This window comes from Columba livia, chromosome Z (assembly GCF_036013475.1).
Source record: "Columba livia isolate bColLiv1 breed racing homer chromosome Z, bColLiv1.pat.W.v2, whole genome shotgun sequence".
Lineage (NCBI taxonomy): Eukaryota > Metazoa > Chordata > Aves > Columbiformes > Columbidae > Columba > Columba livia.
Window position 1 is genome coordinate 77,185,519 of NC_088642.1, and position 23,591 is coordinate 77,209,109.

General features: G+C 37.3%; 1 protein-coding gene across 2 annotated transcripts in view; it reads left to right on the forward strand.

Annotated features, from left to right (window-relative positions):
- RASGRF2 (Ras protein specific guanine nucleotide releasing factor 2) overlaps positions 1 to 23,591 on the forward strand; it is a 129,840-nt gene that overhangs the window by 60,438 nt on the left and 45,811 nt on the right. The window contains exons 10-17 of one of the 2 annotated variants that reach the window (XM_065046433.1): positions 2,435 to 2,595; positions 3,585 to 3,651; positions 4,475 to 4,611; positions 7,751 to 7,833; positions 9,911 to 10,159; positions 10,452 to 10,840; positions 15,175 to 15,303; positions 16,567 to 16,656. In XM_065046433.1, coding sequence (XP_064902505.1) covers positions 2,435 to 2,595; positions 3,585 to 3,651; positions 4,475 to 4,611; positions 7,751 to 7,833; positions 9,911 to 10,159; positions 10,452 to 10,840; positions 15,175 to 15,303; positions 16,567 to 16,656 — 1,305 coding nt within the window. The remainder of the gene's footprint in view (positions 1 to 2,434; positions 2,596 to 3,584; positions 3,652 to 4,474; positions 4,612 to 7,750; positions 7,834 to 9,910; positions 10,160 to 10,451; positions 10,841 to 15,174; positions 15,304 to 16,566; positions 16,657 to 23,591) is intronic. The other variant, XM_065046434.1, reaches the window with a different exon arrangement.

Here is a 23,591-nt window from a genome sequence, read left to right on the forward strand (position 1 = left end):
TTAATTTGTAAATCAGGCAGTTACATGTAGGCTAAAAAAAAAATCTTTTAAACAAATACAACCTTTTGTATTTCTTGGATTGAATGAAGTCTAATAGAGTGACTATTCTGGCAGTTTTGAAGTACAAAAACTGCTTAGGTCTGTAGCTGGAAAAAAATTCCTGAGATTACACTGATTGTCCAAACTATACTATTAACAAATGTTCTAAAATTAGCCTCACTTGCTCATTGCAACTGTATGTTTGCCAATCGTGACCATTTTTTTCCTTAAGAGGAAATCTGTAGTAGAATACATGGTGGGCAAATGCCCAGTTTTGTTAATCACAAAAGCTTGATGGGAATGCATGAGGTCCGTGCTTGATGTAAGCTGTGCAGCACGTATAGGAGATGTGTTTCTCTCTGTAAATATTGAGAATCAAAGACAGATAATGCAGTCTATTTTTACCACATTTAAAACATCTAGTTTCTTTTGATTTACCTTATTAAACTATAGCATTTCAGCTCCATACAAGAACAGCATTTAATCTTCATCCCATCCTAGCAGAACAGAATATGGTATTCCTGAAAGCATTCTAATGACAAGAAAAAAGAGAACATAAAAGCTGTATGTAAAGTCATATATCTAAGCATATCGTATTCAGGGATACTATTATTCTAAGAAGCCAAGCAGAAATGAAACTTACAGGTTGAATATTGTTACCCTAAAAGTGTCAAGGAAATTTCAGGACAAAAATGACACTGAGAATTTTGTGGTGGGAAGTTGCTTGGAAATTGTTTTGTGCACACTCCTTGGCCTTACAATGGAAATATAACATGGAAAAGTCACTGTTCCAACATGTGGGAATGATCTCCTTGACGTCTTTTTGCAGTTGCAGCAGGCAGGCTGTTTTGTCCAGGGGAAGTGTGCAACAACCAATTAGTATTTATGGGTTTGGTCAGAATTCAAGAGAACCTAAAAATGTTCCAGACCTTTGCAAATTTCAACAGTAGAACTCTACCCCATTATTTTGTTGCAGTTACACAAATCACGTTGTACACGTCTAGTTTAAATGCAAATTGACTGTTCAAAGAACACAATACTGTAGATTTAGTGATGTATATTTTGCTATGTCAGGTGGTATAAGTTTCAAACATTAATAACTAATTAAATATGTAGTGGGAGCTAAGCGTAAAAAAAATGTGTAGACAAACAATAGCTTACTCAATTACCTTAATTTCTCTGTCTGTTAGTTTAAGATTGTCTATGTGAGCTTTGCACAAGAGAATTTTTTGACACTGTAGAGTAAGGATTACTAATTAGATTTTAGTGGATAACTCTTTCAGGCTTGCATTGAGTCAAGACGCTGCCGCCAGTTTGAGCCGTGATACAGCTACACTAGTCCAAGATCTTGTTGCTTCTGAAAGAGGCAGGCCAGGGTCCATCCCCTCAAGCTTGTTCTGCTGCCGGTACTTCATTTCCATCATCACTGGTGCTTTTTTGACCTTGCAGTGAGGGATACCAGGAAGCTGAGTCAGCAATTTTTTTTTTTTTTTTGCATTAGTTTCCTGCTGGTTTAGCTCTTTTAGCTAGCTAATGTTGGAATGAGAGGCAGTACAAGGGTGATAGTGAGGACAGATGTGTGGAAATGAGATCAGGAGATCTCTTGGCTTCCCTGCCTGGCAACAGCAAGTTGTATCATAAAATCTTCCGCTTTGATATATAGAAGAATTGCACTTCACCACCAAATTTAACTCCGGATCCAAATTCGGAAGTAATACACATGGTGATATCAATCTGGAAAAGTTGGTCAGAAACTGGTTTTGAGGTATGAAACAGCTGAGAAGCAAAGCTGTCCCCAGCCTGGCGTTCTGCAGAGCACAAATTCAGACTTGCGTAACCAGGTTCAATTTAGTTCAGAAGCGTTTTGCTGGTAACACATTTCAGATGAGCTGTGGAGCACTGAAAATTATGCAGTATAAGATAAGAGGAAAAAATGTACCTCATTTCAATCTCCCTTGCACATAGGCACACACATACACAAACTCGTTTCCTTCAAAAACTTATTTTCATCCTCTCTCTCTTTGGCTTGTAAGTAATGTATCTTTTGCAAGTCTAGCAGCTGTCAAAAGTACAATTTGCTGTTCAGCTTCATTTTCTGATCAATGTGCTATTAGTGTGTTTTAATTACTTAAGAATTTGCCCAAGATCTAATCTTCCATGTACATATGCATTAGTCTAGACTGCATTTGCTTGAGTCCATTTATCATGAAAAACAAAGTGAACTTACACAAAACAGGTCATCAGCTTGTGCTTAAAATAGATGCTGATGGATATTGAAGCTTAATAGAATGAAAAGTTGCATTAATTAATATCATAATATTGAATGCATTAACACTTTAAACACTGCCTACTAAATATTACTATAGCAAACTAACTTTTGATTCTTTATTCTCAGGTTCCCTCATTCAAGTCCCTTCAGTTGAGAGAGGAAAACTGAGTAAAGTTCGCCTGGGATCATTATCTTTGAAGAAAGAAGGAGAAAGGCAGTGCTTCTTATTTACAAAACATTTTTTAATATGTACACGAAGTTCAGGAGGAAAACTGCATCTTCTCAAGGTATAGACTTTACATTATGATTCAATTTACAAAATTAAAACACAGCTTCAGTGAAATTTCAACACTTCATTATTTTATGGCTTTAACCTGAGATTTATACATGTTGTTAGAAGTGAGGTGATACACAGTTAGTAACTTTGTCTTCTCATTGCAAACGATAGAATTCAGACAAAGTTCTTACTTTCTACAATTTCTTTTCTAGAACCATGTAATTCTAATAAGCTAGGGTCAGAAACAAGACATCACCATGTCTATTTGTATAAGCTAGCACTGAATGTAACTCAGTTTTCAGTGCATAGATCAGCCAGTGCAATATTAATGGAATTACCAAAGAATATTTTCCAGAGGTCTAATAAAATTAATTTTAAAAGTCAATTCTGTTTTCCTGAACAGCACATTCTCTGAAACTGAAAGCTCTTCTAAGAACACTCTAGTTTTATTTGTTGAGAATCAGGCTTTCATAATGTTGGCTTGTGAATGAAAAAATACTGGTAGTTTACAAAGTGCCTTATGTTAAATAGAGTTTTAATTTGACAAAGACATTTCTGAGATGTTATTAAGAGTGTTTGTATGCTTTCCTACTTTGCAACCCTTAAATAGATAAAGTATTTTGCAAAGTAAATAGAATATAACCGAACCTTTAAACGACCATGTATATATTTGATTTAAATTCAGGGAAGATGAAATTCTAGTTACCCTTTTTCAAACTTGTGAACAAGCCTGTGAGATAAATTATGGTGTGGTAAAAATGAAAGAAATTTTGTACATTTGAGAATATTATAGATTTGTTGGATTAAGAAAAATGTCATATTTAATCGGCTTGGATTTAGTTCCTAGAGGAAAAATTTTCATGAGGAAATTGATGTACGTTTGTAAGAGCTCTGAGTAATGTAAAATCTTAGAGTAAGCTATATCAACGTTTAAAAAAATTACAAGGACAAATGCGAAAAAATGTCAAAATTTGTGAAAAATGTGCTTTGTTTTCATAGACAGGAGGTGTTCTGTCTTTAATAGAGTGCACTCTGATTGAGGAGACAGATGCGAGTGATGATGATTGTAAGTTGCATTCAGCTGTTTGTAGTAATTGCAGTTTCTAGTTTCTTAAAATTGATACTCTTTGTTTATTTTTTGTAAGAGCAAGTTGATATGTTTTCCACTTTCATGAAACCAGAGGAATACAGCGTTAGTTGTTTTAATAATGGACATGCTGGCTTGCATAAGGGTTTGTTTTCTTACTTTTGTTCTTGTTGTTGACATCCCACATAGGATTTTCAAGTAGACTGACTGAAGGAATGTGACAAATTATTTGCTGACTTTTGTATAAAAGTTCACCCTGAAGATCTTGGAAAGAAAAATTGTGCCTTAAAACAAGCAGCAGATAATTGTTTTTTTAAATACATAGGAGTTGAGTGAGTTGGCAGAATTAGTGGAAAGTTTTTGTCTTGGCCTGCCTACAAATCTTGACTGCAAGCTTGTTCAAATGAAATAACAAAACACATTCCCAAGCTGATTTTATTATTACTCATTTTGGCTTCCGTCTAACAGTCTTAGTCAAGTTTTGCGTATGCATTGTGGAAGTAGTTTCATTAATTTCAGTGATACTTGTAGTATGCTGGGAATATATCAGCATAGAAGCATTAGGAGGAATTTAGCCTCATTTGGCATCTTTAAATTTATATCAACTCCTGCTATTGCATGTTTGTAACTTTTTTTGTATGTGGTGTATGTGAAAAGCACAACCGGTTTTGGATCCCCAATTGGATTTACTCTGTCAGACAGGTGTTTTAAACTAACTTCCATTTTAAATTACACCATTACTTTCTTTGCTTTGTAGTCTGAAATCTCACATTTTGACTTTTCTTCCCCCTTCTGCCTAAAGCAAAAGGCTCTGGACAGGTGTTTGGACACCTTGACTTCAAGCTTGTAGTGGAACCTACAGATGCTCCTCCTTTTACTGTTGTCCTTTTAGCCCCATCACGACAGGAGAAAGCTGCATGGACAAGTGATATAAGTCAGGTAACAATGCATTCTTTAGCTTGTTTGTATTGAAATCTTAGTTTATTCTGTGTTTCTGAAAACTAAACTAAGAGAGGGATGTTGATTTGCTATGATGTATACGAGAAACCCTTAGTGTTACCTATTTTCCTCGAAATTTTGTCTTTGCATTTGAGCCACCAGTGATATGTGTTTCTCAGTCAGAGAGATGTGATATAAAAACCAAAATTGTCAGTTTACAGGCATTAACCTAATCGTAGCCATTTTTATGTTTAAGGAGAGCCCATACAGATATGTATTTTAATTGAAGAATGGTAGTATGTTTTTATTCATAACTTTCATACAGATGAAAAAACAGCTGAGAATCCTGACAGGGAAAACGATACCATATCACATAAATATCATATTCCATGCAGTGAGGAAATGAGATAAACTCTTTTCCACCAAAAGAATACTAAAAAAGTATTGTAAATAATTACTAAGCATTCTCACAGTCTGTAGGAACTGGCTTTATTGTGCATGAAGAAAATTGTCAGGGGTAAACGTTTTGGTTTTTGACTCCTTTTGGCTAAAAGTATAGCAGACAAACTTTTATCAGAATCTATTTGTGGAAAGAAGTTGAATACACTGTGAAAAATCTGAACTTTGAACTAACCAGATCTGAATTTAGGCTATTGCTATATGCTCTGCATGCAACCGACTAGTAGATAGATTTCTCATAGTTCTGAATTTGAGTCCTATCCTATATTAATTTCAGGAGAAATAGTTGATTAGACCCATATCAGTGTGGAATTTCTAAAGATGCTACCATTGCTGGCCACATCTCCAGATGAATTATCATTGTAATGAGTAAAAATTGCTTATAAATAAATGTTCTGATTTCCTTTCTTTTTAAACTAACTTTTTTAAAGGAACAAAACTTGTAAGTGAAAATCTGAGAAAAGTGAGGTCTCTTAGCATTGTCAGGCTGAAAAAGCTTCTCCAGCCTTACAAAGGAAGGGAAGCCAGAGATGCTGATGGGATAAGCAGCAGCTTACAAGGAAAAAGAAAATGAATAACAAGGGGTTCAAGATGCTGTGCAGACTGCACAGACATCTGGGACATGAATTGGTATCACTACTTACAAGGAACAATTGAGTCAGTTGACTTAGTGCTTATGGTCAATCTGGAGAGCAAGAAAGAAGAAAGTTAACACCAGAAACATTCTATGAGTGTTTTGCTGGACAAAGAAATTTGGGGTGAAACGCTGGATAATACATGAGAACTTCTAAACAATTTTGAGACCAGTTGTCTCTTGAAAACCAAGTGCTGTTTTTGATTAAGCCCATTGCCAGCAGAAACCTTGCTGTAAAAAATTGCTGAATTGCTTGCTTAGAAGCATTTTTTTCTTTTTAATCCTGGCTACAACCCTCAAGGAGAACACAGAAACTATGCGAACAAAAAGGGTGCATAAAAGTATTTCTTTAGTAAATATGTGTTCTCCTAGCTTTGCAAGTGGAAAAAGAATACATGTAGTTGCTGTCACTCACAGCATTAGTGTTGGTGTCCAGAATTATGCATCTTATTAAATTATATATGCAAATGACAAGTAATGTTTGTCTATATATTCCTAGTTGAGGCTTCTCAAATCTATATTCCTTTCATACAAACTATGTAATACTTAGGAAAAATGCATGGATTTTGTTGATGCTGAGGAAGCCTTTTCTCTTCTCATCTGAGCTTGTTGTCTTTTGGCCCAAGATCATCATTATACTCATTCTTTATCTAGAATGATAATATCTGTCAGGGAGGTGGTAAACACTAAGCCTATGCAGGCTAAGAACAACAATACTGAGTTACCTCAGGTGGTTTTATGATCTAGTGCTAAGGACTTCTTTGTGACATTTACAATTCACATGGAGGAAACATTTTATTGGATGTGTTTTTCTCTCTGTTTTTAGGTAGCAGTTTGATAAAGTCATAGTGTAGATTGTAACAACTGCACTTTTCAAATAATCTTAAATACTTGAATTTAAAAACACATATAGCTATATAGATCATATTTTAACCATATAGCTAAGTGGATGTATTTTAAACCTGAAAAGGCCTCTGATTGTCTTGTTTGACAAATCTAACATCAGTCATTATTTTGCTATGCGATGTTCCAAAGCCAGCAGACTACTTTCATTCTTAAAGTCAAAGTAAATGTATATGACAGTTTTGGAGTGTCCATTTTATTGACGTGAGGAAGCAGTGTTTTTGTATACAAACATGTATGACACTTAACGAATAAAACTAGAAAGTGTTGTAAAGCCAAGAGTCCTGCAGTGTTATGTAGCAGGTGCTTGTTGCAGACTGTATAAGCCCAATCCACTGGCAGACTCTCTGCTGACTTCCAAGACCAAGACTTGTGCTGCTGCATTATCTGAACTCCATGTAAAAGCACAAAGCAGAAGATAATGGTGTAAAAATGGCTTTGAGCTACCGCTGTGTACCATCAACAACGAGCTGCTTTGCGTCTTGAAGAAGGGCACATGCACCCCTAGCTTGTGTAATTTCTAAAGCAATATGTGCTGTGACCATGCCCCAGGAGTGTCTTTCCAGCCTCTAAGACGTATCCCAAAACTTTTATACAAGAGTTTGCAAAGAACTCCTTGGGGCAGTATCTTCAGAGCTACGATTCACCTTAACGGCACCACTTGAGCTTTTACAACTGTGTTTCTAGAAATGGTTTATAATTCTCTTTGGTCTTTTTGCACAGTGTAAAGCTTAAGACGTTAGTGTATCTGTTTGTGTTTAAAGTACTCTCACTTTATTGCAGTATTGATTTTTCAGGCTTAACACTCATTCAGGAAAAGCTAGAGATACTTAATTTGGTTCAGTTTCAAAGGGACTTCAAGGGACATTTCACTTCCAACTCAAAATACTTAATAAATTGGGAAGAAGAATGCTGAGCTGAGTACTTGAGTGTGCAGGTAAAGGTGTGTGGATATGTAAATGTGTGAATCGAAGGCAGAAGACACTATCATTCTCGCACCACTGCTTTGCATTTATAAAAATACCTTGTACCAATCAGTCTGTAAAAGCTATGCTCTAGACCTACAGTGATATGAAAAGTGTGGAAATAAGTGTCATTATCCTGTGTTTTGATTTTAACAATTTTCAATGTTTATTTTCACAGTGCATTGATAATATAAGGTGCAATGGTTTAATGACCATAGTGTTTGAAGAAAACTCTAAAGTCACGGTGCCACATATGATCAAGTAAGTGCAGCATTTTTTTTCCCCAATGAACAAAATAACAAAAAAACCCTAAAAATGTGTATTTGGAAAGTACAATAATTTGATATATTTTTCCCCATTTTTGCTGAACTGAATTAATTCTACATCCCAAAATACATCTTTTCAAATCTCCTTCTTGAAATGGTAGAGATGGCTCAAAATATTAAACTCTCAGTTCACAGTATTGGAATGTATAAGATCACAGCTCAGATTTTTCTGTTGTTTATGAAGCTGCCTTCAGTTATGCTTCAGATGAATAATTTTATTCTGTCTTAATTTTTCTCTGTCATACAACTCATGATTTTATTGAATATGTTTTTAAATATCTTCAAAATTTAGGTGACTGCACAAATATCATTTTCCAAGGTATTTTGTTGTATTAGCCAAAATTCTTATTCTCTTTCTTTCCCTTATTTCTGAGAAAAAAGAAAAATTCTCAGAATTTTAATTGATCACATCAAGGTAACTTCATTATTTATAAACCTGCTTCACCCTTGGATTCTTTGTGTCATTTATTTTAATAAGTAATTTTTATTTGTAGACAGCAATTTTCAGTATATGATTCCGAATTTCTAACATAGTTTTACCTCTTGGGTCCTCTACAGATCTGTATTTACATGAGTTTTACCTACTGTTATCCAATATAAATATTAAGGAATAGAACATGGGGTGGAAATAAAATATTTGCTTTCATACTGTTATCTGTCACTAGACCATTTTTCTGTCTTGGAGGTGCTCTATACATGAAGGTTTCGCCAACACCTCTTTTGCAGTTGTTGCCTCTACTCTCTTTGTGTATGTTTAGAAATTAAAAAAAGAGATAACGTCTGTGAATACCCTGTTAGGGCAGATACCTTTGGTCCCTGGAAAGAAAGCGTTTTATTGTCTTTGGTTTCATTCCAGGAACTCTCCAGTGTGCAAAGAGTTCTGTTACCTGCTGAATGTTAAAAATACGCTAACCTGTGTTCAATTTGAAAAGTACCGCAAGGCCTTGATCCCAATATCAAGACAAATCTTAATTCTAACAAACATACAGGAGCTTAACAACAGACACAGATTTGGTGTTCTCTTTCTGAGGTTTTACTCTTCTGATTTTTAGCACACATTGACTTTTAGAGTCACACATCTTTGGATGAAAATTTTAAAAATGCCTCTTTGCTGAGGACCCAGCTTAAGAAAGACTTGTTTTTGTTGTTTCATTCATGGAATGTAGTGTGGAATTGTGTGTAATACCTTCACACTGTATTCTAAGAAAATCCAATAATTTTTGATTAAAAGATTAGGCAGTATTGAAAGATGCTTTACTTAGTATCCATCACATTTTTTTTACATACTCAGCCTTCAACTAGATAAAATCAACCAAAACACAATTTGGGGAGAAAAAAAGGCATAATGAGTAGGGTTATGTAAAGGATTGATTTTTGTTTCGACGTTCAAACAAGTAGTCCATTTTTTTTTTCACTGAAACAAAGACTCTCCGTGATTTCTGTGTTGATATTTGAGATGCTTCATGCTGTTCCATTTCCTTTTTTAAAAAATAAGTAGTTCTTGGAGCCTGAGGGCAGGTGTTACCTTACAGATGAGCCTTAAGCTTATCTAAGGGGTTAATTTTGCTGGCTTTTGCTAGGGTCCACTAGTTTTTTTACATAAAGCTATAGCCCAACAGAAAAAAAATTGCAGTCAGTCCATTACTATTCTGTAGTGAGCTTCTAGTGATATGGGACTACAGGCTACAATGACCTGAGAGAGACGAAAGTGGATAAATCTGCCTCCTGTTCCATTTCAGAAATTTAAGCATCGTTAATGGTGTCTTAGACTTTGAAATGTAAATTAATTATTTCCAAAAATAAGATTTAAATTTTCTTAGTTCTGGCATAAAATGTAACTGAATGTAAACAGGTATCACCACAGATTTAGAGTTTTCTTGTGTTGATGAAATACAAGAATGCATATATATTTGCTGCTTCTTTGTTGACAGGACCAGCTAAAGTGATACCACTACTGTACCATAATCACTCGTCTTCTTTGGTAAAATGCTCTAAATTTATTTTTTGTGTAGATCTGATGCTCGTCTTCATAGAGATGACATTGATATCTGCTTCAGCAAAACACTGAATTCCTGCAAAGTACCCCAAATCCGTTATGCAAGCGTCGAGCGTCTTTTGGAGCGGCTAACAGACTTGCGGTTTCTGAGTATTGATTTCCTGAACACCTTCCTGCATACTTACCGCATATTTACTACCGCAGCTGTTGTACTAGAAAAACTTTCAGACATATACAGACGGCCATTCACTTCCATTCCCGTCAGGTGAGCTCTGGGGCTTTTCCCTTCTATCATAGGTTTCTTGTAGAATTAGTTGTTAGATTTTTTTACAATTATTTCCTGTTACATAAATGATATAATCAAGGAGTTCTTCCTTTGTAATTAGGACGTAGGTTTTTAGGTAAGTGTGTCTCAATTTTCTGCCCTGGCTTTGAGAATTGTGTCGTACAGATTTTGCTGTGCCCTGCAGATTTGCACAAAATTTGTGTGTGTTTTCACATACATCTTTTCAGCATTTGTTATTAAATGTTGCTTTTGTTTTGTTTCTTACTCTCAGGTCTTTGGAGTTATTCTTTGCTACCAGTCAAAACAACAGAGGCGAGTACTTAGCTGATGGGAAGTCACCACATCTCTGTCGCAAGTTTTCTTCCCCTCCTCCGCTGTCACTGTCCAGAACTTCCTCACCTGTCAGAACCCGAAAACTGTCGTTGACCTCACCACTGAATTCAAGGATTGGTGCCCTTGACCTCTCTACTTCATCTGTGGCAAGCAGTCCTACCTCGACATACAGCCCAGCCACCTCCCCGCCACCAACGGGTAGCAAAGTACCGCTGGACCTTAGCAAAGGGCCCTCCTCTCCAGAGCAAAGCCCTGGCTCCATAGAGGACAGCTTAGAGAACCCTCGCGTTGACCTCTGTAACAAGCTGAGGAGAAGCATTCGACGAGGTATTATATACCAACAAAATACTAAATGTCACTTTGATAAATCATAGAATAGTTTGGGGTGGAAGGGACCATCAAAGCTCATCTAGTGCAAGCACCCCTGCAATGAGCAGGGACATCTTCACCCAGATCAGGTAGCTCAGAGCCCCATCCAGCCATATGGTAGGCTTGACTTTTACCAGATTACTGCTGAGAAGTTGTTTCTCATGTCTTCTTTCTTTTTCCTCCCGATCACCATAAGCTGTGTAGTGAAACCAAATGCTCTGATGTTGAGGGAATAGAGTGCACTGTCAGCAAGTTTGCTGATGACACCCAGCTGGGAGGAATGGCTGACCCGCCAGAAGGCTGTGCTGCCGTCCAGAGACCTGAACAGGCTGGAGAGCTGGGTGGGGAAAAATGTAATGAAATAGAACAAGCACAAGTGTAGAGTCTTGCATCTGGGCAGGAACAACCCCAGGTTCCAGTATAGGTTGGGGAATAACCTATTAGAGAGCAGTGTAGGGAAAAGGACCTGGGGTCTGGTGGACAGCAGGATGACCATGAGCCAGCACTGTGCCCTTGTGGCCAGGAAGGCCAATGGTACCTGGGGTGGATTAGAAGGGGGGTGGTCAGTAGGTCAGAGAGGTTCTCCTTCCTCTCTACTCTGCCCTGGGGAGACCACACCTGGAATATTGTGTCCAGTTGTGGGCCCCTCAGTTCCAGCAGGACAGGGAACTGCTGGAGAGAGTCCAGCGCAGGGCAACAAAGATGCTGAAGGGAGTGGAGCACCTCCCGTGTGAGGAAAGGCTGAGGGAGCTGGGGCTCTGGAGCTGGAGAAGAGGAGACTGAGGGGTGACCTCATTAATGGTTATAAATATATGAAGGGTGAGTGTCAGGAGGATGGAGCCAGGCTCTTCTTGGTGACAGCCAATGGTAAGGCAAGGGGTAATGGGTACAAACTGGAACACAAGAGGTCCCTGCTGCCCACGGAGGTTGTGGAGTCTCGTTCTCTGCAGACATTCAAACCCTCCTGGACACCTTCCTGTGTAACCTCATCTGGGTGTTCCTGCTCCAGCAGGGGGATTGGACTGGATGATCCCTGACATTCTGTGAATCTGTGATTCTGTGATGTTTCTTCCCTAGTGCAGGCTGTGATGTATTGTCTGTTTCCACCGCTTTCTTGCTTCTTTGTAGGTATGGCAGAATGACCTTGTAAATTTTCACTTCAGCAGAGTGTTAAGCAGAACAGCAGAAGGAAATATTTGATGACAGTTTTGTTTCCTGAGTGAAAGATTTTGGAGTTGTACCATTGCAACACGAAGTAAAATATTACATTAAAAAGAAGTAGGGATGTAAAGACATACCAGCTTTAACATGTTACATGACAGGGCTGGTTTTCCAGAGAGATTTCATCGCTATAATTCATGTGATGCACTTGGTACTTTGGTGAGATTTATAATACCTGGTCGTTATCCATCCAGAAGGTAGATGTCTAAATTAGATTCATTACTCCTGTGCAAAAGCCTGTTTTCCTCTATGGATTGTGCAAGGCACCTTGGAATAGGTACTACTTTCAGAAGGCTAAAGTCAGTTGATATAAACCTCACTGTGGGCATTTCACAGAATCACACAGAATCACAGAATGTTAGGGATTTTAGAATGGGATAATTGTATTTGGATGGCAAATAAAGTAGCTCTAATCTTACAGGATGAATTACAATAGAAGTATGTAGTAATTTTTTTGTTGTCATTGAGTAAATTTAAAAATGCTATTTTATTCATAAAATTCACATTTAGAAATGGTCTTACATTGCCTGATTTGCAGTCTGAAGAATTTGAACTGCAAATCTGAGCAAAATGTAGCTCAATTTTAATTGAAAGTACTGTAACAGTGAAAACTGATAAAAACCAAGAGAAAAGAATTAAAATATTACAAAACATAAACTAAGAAAAATATGATTGAGGTGTTATTTCTACTCCTTACTGATGAATTAAGTGTCTAGGTAAAAAATCTGACATTATATTATGTGTAGGGATTGTTTTCACAGAATGTAGTCTACTGTTTAAAAAAAATTCTTAACAGGCAAGCTTCCCAACTTAGCATTACAGGAGTCTATGCTTCCCCTTGCTTTATGCTTTCATAAAATGCTGTTTGGCTGTTCCAGTTAATAATTGTATTTCTGTATGCTGGATGTTTTAAATGAATAGCATGACAGATTACATGTATATAAACTACAATCTTTATCATATAGAATTGGGAAGATTCTTCTTGTGAACTACTATAACTACTGACTGCACTCTGTGCTTTAAAAAAGCAAATATTAAAGCTCCATGCTGTAGTTTCCAATGGCCTCTTGATATTTTCAGAGAACACTTATAATTTAATAATAAATTAATATACTATACACTAATATACTATATACATGTGATAGCACAGCATGTCCCAAAATACAGGCCATGCATTAAAATGAATTGTACACAGGTAACTGCAGTGTTAGGTGTAATGTTTTTTGCTCTCCCCTGGAAAGTAAACTAGTAAAGAATAGGTTACTCTGGCCCAGTATTAGCACTGGGCATTGTTGCAGAGATACTTAGATTTCGCATTCCAGTCTGTCAAAGCTGGACGTGTCATCTGGACAGCATGAAGAGCATTAGGAAATGGCAAGAACCTCATATAAATGCTAAATTGCTGTCTGTGCAGTGTCTCCAGTCCCTTTGGGGATTTCCTGCTGAACAGTTTGCACTCAGTTTGGAGGAATTTGCAACTAGATAGGTCTGTTCTGCAGGGGAAAGTCCCTTTGTCACCCACCTGCATAGAGCATGTTGAGGAAGAGGAGTAACTTTGAAAAGAAATCTCACATGGAGGATGGAAATGGTAGTAGGAAAACTGAAAAAATTATAAGCTGCGTGTTTCCTAACATATGTAATGTATGTCTTTGTTTCTGAAGATTTCTGGATAAGGAAGCTAGCTCTACTTAATCAGGATTCACCACTCCATTGTAGCTAATACTGTTGCTCTAGTACTGCCAGATTCCCGGTAAAAATACTATGGCTTGCTCTAAATCAAATGTAACCATACAAATTCTGTTTCCCAGCACATATTATTATGGTGGTTGTTGTTCTTCTTGAATGTTGTCCATTTATATCCTGGAATTTCCACCTTCTTCACCCACTTCCAAAGTTTGCTTTTGAAGTTTGCTTTTGAAGTTAGCTTTTGAAGTTTTTCTTTTCCAAAGCTTTTGTTTATACATATATTTATATATACAATACTTAGGCTGCAGACACAGTTGTCATTCATATGAAATGTAGGATATATTTTGTGGGCTTGTTCTCCCTCATTTCAGAAGTAAAATTTCTGCCATTCTTTTTTTTTTATGCTTCTAGTAGAACTCCTCCACGGAGTAATCTACTCTCCAGTGCTCTTTGGCCATTTTATTGGGCAGTTTTTGATTACACATAGTCATCCAACAAGGATTCTTCTTCCTAGCTCATCTAAAAACTGTGAGGTCAAGTATCGTTACTGCATGTGCATTTCATTGCATATTCTGCTGAGTTAAAATGCAGTCTTAACCCAAGCTATTTTTAAAACAGTCAACTTGCTGGTTTTTTTCACCAAGTTCTTTATTTATGAGCTTTTGTGTAGCTATGTCATTGGTATGAAAGTTCCCCAGTCCTTTAACTCCGTCCAAAGGATAATTATTGCTGAGTCTTCTCATTTCAAAAATTTAATGGCAAGTTCAAGAAGCAGTACTGTTTAAAAAAACTATAAACCACAGATTAAACATAACCAACCCTGTGTTAGATTGCATTTCGTGGTATTAGGTTTGTATTGAAACATTGGTATTAAGTGCTAATGATTAATGGACACTTTTTAAACATGACCTTTCAGTGAATCCCTCTTTGACATATATATTCTTTTTAATCAATGCAGTACAGCTCGTATTGTTCAAAGTTGATCATTAGTAAATGTTCTGTCTTTTGGTGTTTGTAAACTAAGAGTCTCGAATCACCTGCATATTCTAAAATCTCTGCAGAGGTACTCCATACCTAAGGCAAACTAATCTGACTGCACTCCGTGCTTTAAAAAAGCAAATATTAAAGCTCCATGCTGTAGTTTCCTATGGCCTCTGGATATTTTCGAAGAACACTTATAATTTAATAATAATATAATTAATTATATATAGTATAGTATAGTATAGTATAGTATAGTATAGTATAGTATAGTATAGTATATATTAATAGTATAATATAGTATAACAATATACTGTAATATAACATAATGTAATGACATAATATACGTTAGAGAGTTGTAAATTATTAATGGTCATCCCAGTATTAACATTTATTCTCTTTTAAAGCAGCAGTTCTAGAATCTGTATCAGTGGACCGGACAATTCCTGAAAGCAGCTCAGCAGTGGACACCACAGAGCTTTCGCCGTGTAGATCCCCTTCAACACCACGTCATCTCCGCTATCGTCAACCAGGAGGTAAGAACCTGATGGTTCCTGCCTCTGTCAGTCACTTTAAAGAGTTTAAATACTGTAGCTTTAATCTTTGCCGGATATTAGAAAATAATAATGTTTGAATGTGTTTTGCTTGTATTTTCCTTATTTCTCACATATTAAAAAAAACAGTATGTGAATTACACTAGTTAATTTGTATACTATAACAAGGGACTTAAGTATGATGAAATGTTCTTAAATAGCTCGAGCAGGATGTGCCCAAGTTCAGGATTAATATTCAGTCAGTCCTATTCTCACAAAACTCCCAAGGCCTGGCAGATTTTTTGCAGCTACTAAGAGGACATATTTTGGGCACTGCACGAAAATGAAATATACAACCATTATTGTCAATGGGGAGTGACTGTGTCTGTTTCTCTGTATAGCACTGAACATTTACAGATGGTGTCACATTATTCGTTCCAAAATTCGAATAAACTGCTCAACTGAAGAGGAAAAGTGAGAGCTGGAGCTCCTCAAATAGCTCTCACATGGCTCTTTGAAATCATTAACAGAGCAGTGAGCTACATCCGTGAACGTTTAAAATGCTGCCATCTCATTCAAGCCAGATTTCTAGGCAATTATTTCATGCCTGACATTAAAACAACAAAAACAGAGCAGAGTCTTCTCAAATGTTAATAAGTTTCTGAGGCACTTTATTTTTAAACCAATAGTAATCTTCTGTTATTGAGCATGTTTGTGGTGAGATGGCAAGATTTGAGGGTTGCAAACGGTGAGGAACAGTGCCATGTTATCTGAGTACTAGTCAGAGGCAATGTTCACAGGACTCTATATAGAGAAAGTTTGATAAATAGTGCAAAATGGTACTCATCCTAGGGAGTGACCTGGGAAAATACATGGATCTAGTGATCAGAAGCTGGTTAATATGCTTAGTCTTCCTACACAATTTTTTGTTTAGGTTAATTTTCTACACTATTGGTTTTGTTTGTTGTTTTGTTTTTTTTTTTTCCGTTTTCTGTTTGGTTACTGCCTGTTCCTCACCTTTGCAGTGTCTTAGATATGTTTTTCTGTAGCAACATTAATGACACCAACCTGGAAATAAAACTTAAATCACAGGTATAATGATGATATTTTTATTTCCTTTACTATAAAGTCCTCTGGCAATGGAAACATAAAATGTTCATGAAGTATAAACATTAACGAAGATTTTAAATATTATTGTTGCTTAACTTAAAAAATATGAGAGGTATGTAGAAGCTGTTAACTTTTCTCTCTCTGTTCCCTTTACAGTACAAACTGCTGACAACAGCCACTGTTCGGTTTCTCCTGCTTCTGCTTTTGCTATTGCTACAGCTGCAGCAGGGCACGGGAGTCCACCAGGTGAGAGAAACATGCTGCAAAAACAGAGACATAGCAAAAGGAAACCTAGGTCTGAAGAGGCAAATATTTCACAAGAACTTGCTTATCTGAATCCTAAATAGCCACTGATCTGTTACTTTAAGCTGCTGGTGTTTGAGTCTGGAATCCTGCCCTTTTTGTGGACGTTGCAGTGCAACATTCACAGATAATTGGAGCCTTGGCTTCCAGTTATGTGGCCATTATGGAAATATTTCTAATGTAATTCATTTAATTGAAATTGACCCATAAAAATGACTAAAACAGCTTGAGACAGACTGTTCAGGTACACCCACCCTGTTGCATTTACTGCTGTGGCAGTTTGGAAATTTTAGCTAATGAAGCAATTTATGTCACCAAAGAGTAAAATTGTCTTTTAGGCTGTATACATATCACCCTGTGCTGGGGAACTGCCAGCAACCATCACCATGTCTACTTGAAAAAATGAAATTATGACAGCGTATTCAAAAATATCTTTTAGAGCAAAACAGGAAAGCTAATAAACAAGGACTGCATAGTGTACCACATACCTTCAAGAAACTCATGTGAGCTTTGTGCCTTTGTTTTGCGGACTCTAAAGAGATTGCCAAACTATTCCGAGAGATTTTGAACTATCGTGTTATAAACCAATGATATCTTTTGTTGCTGACATAAATCAGAATTATGTTTACCACTCCACATTTTCAGTTAATCATCTATCAGTTGAATTCCTGTATTCCATCTTTAATATTTCTAGTCCAGTCTACTACTGAAATATTAATATTTTACATATGTGAAATCTGCTGAACATCTAGGTTGTATGTTCCATGGTTTTATTTTTTTGTATTCATTTGCAATTTAAGATTTTATATTGAAAATGGGCCTTTTTATGTCCAAGGTTGGTACGCATAAGAGCAGTTTACTTAACTACATTATTGCAAGAGTGTACTGTATGTTCCTTGGAAAGCAGATACGTTGTCTACTAACTGGAGGTATCTAGTGCAACTTAAAGCATTGATTTACTTTTGAATTCACTTGCTGTCTCACTGTGTATCCTTTCACATATTAATACCTTCCACAGAGTCCTGTGCTGGACCATGTTACAAATAAGCAACTTTTTTAAAGTCCACAAAATCACTTTCACCTTTCATTGACACACTCAAACTCCACATTCATTTCGATGATGTATGACAAAGCTTAGTCCAACTGTGAATTAACACGTGCTTCTTTTCCATCATAACCGCTGGAATATCAAGAAACTGCTTTGAAGACCCTAGTCTTAAAATCAGCCATGAAATTCTATGCAAGTCAGTAAATGGTCACCACTGATTTCAGTGAACTTTGTGTTGAGTGTGTCTAAAGTTGTGATCATTCGCTTGATGAGTGAGCAGGCTTCATGAGAAAATGATTTCTGGATAAAGGTGGATCAGAGCTCCTATTACTCTTGAGTACATTGGTGATCTTTGGATGATCACAGAGAGTAATGTTCAGTGTTAGGAGCTTTATGAACCTGTCACAAACACATATTTAGTAAATCTTTTCTGAAATTATTAATATCCTCTGCCGTTGGAATCAGACATTGCCAATGAATCAGCAGCACATTTTGCGCTATCAATTAATTCCAGTACATTTACAAATTGTTCAAAAAATCAGTAAGAATAAAAAGAATACTGCTTTTCTCACTAGGACAAGCTCAGTTAAAAATTACTGCTTTTATATTGCTGAAAGCACAGCTTTTCAGTATTTTTACTGTTGAAGTATGAGAGAAAATAAAATCTACAAGTATGCAATCAATTGAAGGAATACCAAAGCGTGAGGATGCTGAAAAAGGGAAAAAAACAACATCCCTGGTATTCTCAAGTACGTTTTTTCTGTTGCCGTTTAAGCTAATTCTGCATAAAAGGTCATTCTCCTGGGTTATGTAGAGAAATAGTAAGAAGGTTCTGCAGCAAATCTAACAAGTGTGTGATGGGGAGTCTCAGGAGACTGAGCTGGAGCAAGGCTGTCCATCTGCAATCAATATGAAAATTGAAGCTTAAACAGGTGAATCACCTATTTTGTAACTTGATGCAATTAATCATGATGGAGATGGTATTAAAATTTCAGAGTCATGCAGTTCAAATTTTATTTCTTCCTCATGTATATGTTACCATAATTAAGTAAGATCTGAGGCTTACAATAGATAGTTCCATTAAATGATCTTAGTGCTCAGCAGGAGCCAAAAAGGTAAAGAAACATCAGGAGTTATTAGGAAAGGAACAGACAACAAAGCAGAGAGGACCATTGTGCTTCCACAGTATAAATCCAGAATTTGCACATGTATTGTAGACTGTGTACGGGGGATAAGAACTAGAGGAGGTTGAGACTTTGCAGTTGAAGACAAGTGGAAATATGATGAAATGGCTTCTGTGCATTTGAAGTTTAGAGAAGAAATGACCTGAAGGGTTGATGAGAAAGTTCTGCAATATCATGGATATCATAGGGAGAAGTAGTAGGCATTTGTTGCTTTTTCTGATGCAGGAACTAGGAAGCATCAGATAAATTTCATGAGGCCAAGGTTCAAAACAAGTTTGTGGTTGGTTGTGGAACAAATAGAAGGCCTGTGAGATTCTGCTGAGGGACATTGTGAAGGGAAGAAACTTAAGCAGCTTCAAAAAGTGGACAGATACCTGCAAGTGAGTAGTAGTTACCTAGCTACCTGCAAGTCATTAGTAGTTACCACACCAGCAAACTAGAAATGGTTCAGGAGTTTAAATCAGTTGGAGGTTGTGCGAGAGTATTAGGAGGTAAGAGTCATCTGTGTGTCTTTTGTTCTTGCTGTTCCCTGAAGCCTTATGGCTGTTTTGTTTTATTTTGTTTTCCTAGGGTATGATCTCTTAGCTCCTCTTAACTTTTTGTGTTCCCATTCTGAGTGTTCAGGGATGCATGGGGGCAGGCAGGTCAACCAGCTCATTGGAAAGCTCTATAGTCACACTACAGAACCAGAAATGAAGAATACTTAATCATCTCCTGTGGAGAATGTTGGCCATAACATTTTATAATGGCTGTCACCATGCAATGGTTAGTTACTTACTGATAAGTAAGAAAAGCTCTGACAAGCTCTCCCAGGGCTTTGCTTATTATAAGCAATGGGGGGAAACGCTGCATATGTTGGTCTTGCCTGCAGGTTTCCTGAGCGCAGGTGACTTCATGGGAAGCCAAAATTGAAAGACTTTTTGGTATTTTGGTCTGTTTTAGATGTTGTTGTGCTTTCCGCTTTGGATGCAGCCTCAGGACAGGGCATGTTGGCAGCGTTTTTGGTCTGCTCCATCCCTGCTCTGTGGGGATCGGTGCTGTGCGTCAGGGACCTTGACAGTTTTTCCTCATCTGTTGGGTTCATTTGTTTTCTGAATGAACATGAGGTGCACCTGTAGGGCTAGCAGGGCTCTAAGAAGAGCTCATGCATCGGTAGCCCCACCACACAGCTTATGAGCTGCCAAAAAGGAGATGCTCCGCACCATGGCATTGCTCTGCGGCGTGTAGAGCTCCTGCAGGATATATGGAATCTTTATTTGAACCAGGAGAGTTGAGGTCCTTGTGCTATTCAGCAGTTTTTTTTAACTCACTGGTTTTGTTGCTATTAATTTCAGTTATTTTACAGGTAGCTGCTTTTATGATGCCAAGCTGTACTACTCGTCCTATTGTCTAGTTGATCTGTCTAGTTAGATATTAATCTCTAAATATGTTAAACTTGTTTTTGTCTATTCTCTTCTACAAAATTTGCATAAAACTTGTTTATTTTAACAGCATGATAGAAGTAAATGGAAATATGAAGTGAAAGTAAAGAAAGTTAAATAAGGCACACAGCGTGGTGCCTGCATGAATGAGATGCACAATAGGGATTAATAGAGAATGTTGTGTCTTTTACATGTCTTCTGTGCTTTGAGGGATGTGAAGGATGGCTGGATGGTTCATGGGTTGCTGCAGTTGTTCTCTGTCACCATTGACAAGTTGCTGCACACCTTCATTCCTTTCTCAACTTACTGAAATAGGGTAATAATATTAGTGCATTCTGTCATAGAAATTGACAGGTCAAAACCATTTTTATTCTGCAGCCTTACAGCTTTCTTTCATTGCAATGAAGCTTGTTTTTCAGCAAGGGGAGATAACAAAGTTATGCAAGCATCCTTCTCTCGTAGTCATCCAGTTCTCATGACTGGATGTAAAGTAGTGCAAACTCAAATTGTTGATTTATGGACAAGTATTCTTTACTTATGCTGAATTAGCATTTTCCTGTTCTCATGACTACTTGTCATTGCTCCTGGCACTTCTGTTCACCATTGTGCTTCTCAGAGTGGTAGATAAGCCCTGAGCAATCACAAACATATGCCTTCTCAGAGGCATCAGTTACTTGAGTTGTTTCTTTCCCCCCATTCATATACCTCTAGAAAATTAACTCTTGATTTCTGCTTGAATCGGTGACAGCTTCCATAAGCAACACAGAAGTTATCTAGCAGCTCTATTTCAATGTCTGCCTTACTCTTTTATGTGTGGAAAAGTTCATGCAACTTGTTGACGATCCCATCCTAGTGAATGTCCTGTAAGCTCCTCTTTTGGCTTTGCAATGAGAGTTAGGTAGTCATTAAGTGGAACTGCAGGGAGCTGCAGTGAGCCCCATCTCCTCAGGAGTGACTTCCTTCTCTTCTCTGAAATCCTTTGTCACATAGCCAGAGTCAAAGAAAGGAGTGATGTGGGAGAGGAACCTTCTGCCAATATACTCACCAATCGTCTGTAATTTTGCTGCAAAAATCCTACAGATGTTACAGAAACCGTAACAGCAGTATTATCCGTAGAGCACCCACACAAACCCTAGAACTAGATAGAAACCATTTGTATGATTTACTTCATCTGTGGATTGTAGAACTCGAAAATGTCCCTGGTTTATCTTTGTACAATTATTTCAAACATGTTATTACTTTTTTTTTCCTCTCCTTAACTTCTTATTTATGTCTGTTGTGCACAGAATCAGCACTATCTCAGGATCATTAACATATGCACCGATTTTTAAAGAAAAATATCTTTTGGTGTTCTTGCTCTGCGTGCAGGTCCTCTACTTGTTAATACTCATAAACTATGAAGATGCTTTCTGTGATTAGAAGAGATTCAAACTTAAATTCTCTGAATAGTTGCATGGATGAAGCTAAATTAGCAAAATTATGCTGTTGTTTTTCTAAGTAATGAATAAAGTTAGAAGTACTTACATAAGCTTAGCAAACATATACATTTCTTCTCTGCTAAGCATGTCTTAGCATAACTTGAAGAAAAATAGTTAATGTTAAATTGATAATTTTGTTTTGAAACAATTCTATTCAACATAAGCTTCAAGGAGGCTGTTTTGACAAAAACTTAAATTCAGGATCTAAACTCGTATACTCTTTATATTTTTATATTCTTAGCAGATATTCTGAAAGAGCTTCAAGAAGCTTATTTCTTCCCCAACTCAAACCAGAGACCAAAAACCTCCCAACATGGAATAGAAGTGTTAGACAAGAAGCAAATACTTAAACCCAAACAAACGGGTTGTTCCCGCACGAACATAGCAGCTTTATTTCAGCAGCCCTGTCATCCAGTTCTGAACGGGGTACGTCAGTATTTCCAGCGTGCAGCATGCTTCAGAGCTGCCTTCCTCCCACAGCGTGCCCATCCGCGCTGCAGAGAATGTACCGCTTTTCGCAAGAACAAGGAGACATATTATGGGAGAGGATGGGAGTGGGATGGAGGCTTGTGGTTGGCAGGAGAGCCTGGCTTCTTTAGCATAAGCATTTGTTTTTTAAAACACATATGAAAGGGAGAGGAGAGAGTGAGAAAGACGTAGGGGGGAAGAAAGGTCTTTGGGGGAGTGTTTCTGACAAACATGGTTTGCACATAGGAAACTCTGCCCCATGCTAGCAAGGAGGAAAGATGGTTTTATTCTCTCTGACTTTAGTGATTTAAAGGAGCAATTAACTACCTGAAGCTTTGAAGCATCTACACAAAAATGAATCACTTATACGCTACCCCTTTCAGTTAATTTCCTTCACATATCTCTGGTGCTAAATTACCTTTGACTTATTTACCTGAGTATTGTTCAGGAAGGAGAATTTTTCCTGAACCTGCCGCCTTTTGCAGCTTGTACCCTATCAAAGAACTTTTCAAAAGCTCTCCCAGACAACCAACCTGCAAATCCATTCTTATACACGGAAAATAAAACCAGCTCCTCTTTTCACAAATCCACACCAGCCATTCAGAGAAGCAATCTTATTTTGTATTTCCCTTGATTTTAGTCTAGCAAGACTGACCAGCCTGTTTACCAGGCCGTTTTCTGCTATCATCTGCTTTTCCACAGTTCTTACAATCTGTCTGCAGAAGTGAACAGACAGTCCTTTGCAGCTGCAGCCGATTCTCAACAAAGCAAGCGCAAAACCCGCTCCATTAATCTGCTAGCTGCAGCTGCTAAATGCAAGCGCTGTCTTCCTTCAAAGCACTTAAATATTCCTGTGCATTCAAAAGCATCTCCTGGTGACCCTTCTGTGCACTAACTCTGAGTAGTTTCCACTGTTGGCAGCTCATCTAATATAGTCTGTGAGTTCTGGGTTGGTGCTCACTGGTCACATCACTGTCTATGGAGGGATCAAGTTCCTTTCTTAAACTTTGTATAAAAAGTTAGTTCTGTGCTACTTTCCACTGATTGTCAGTTATGTGTTAGTGCATTAATTATATGCAGAAGTTACGCATTAGTGATGGAAAATATGTACAGAGAAAAGCATGTAATTATTTTATAGTATAAATGTCTATTTATTTTGACCTCACTATTTTTATACTCTTGCGCACTGCCTAGGATAAAACACTGTAGGCCCTTTCTGTACTTTCTTTGACCACCTCTGGTGTAAAGCTGCCAAACCTCCATTTCAGAGCAACTGAAT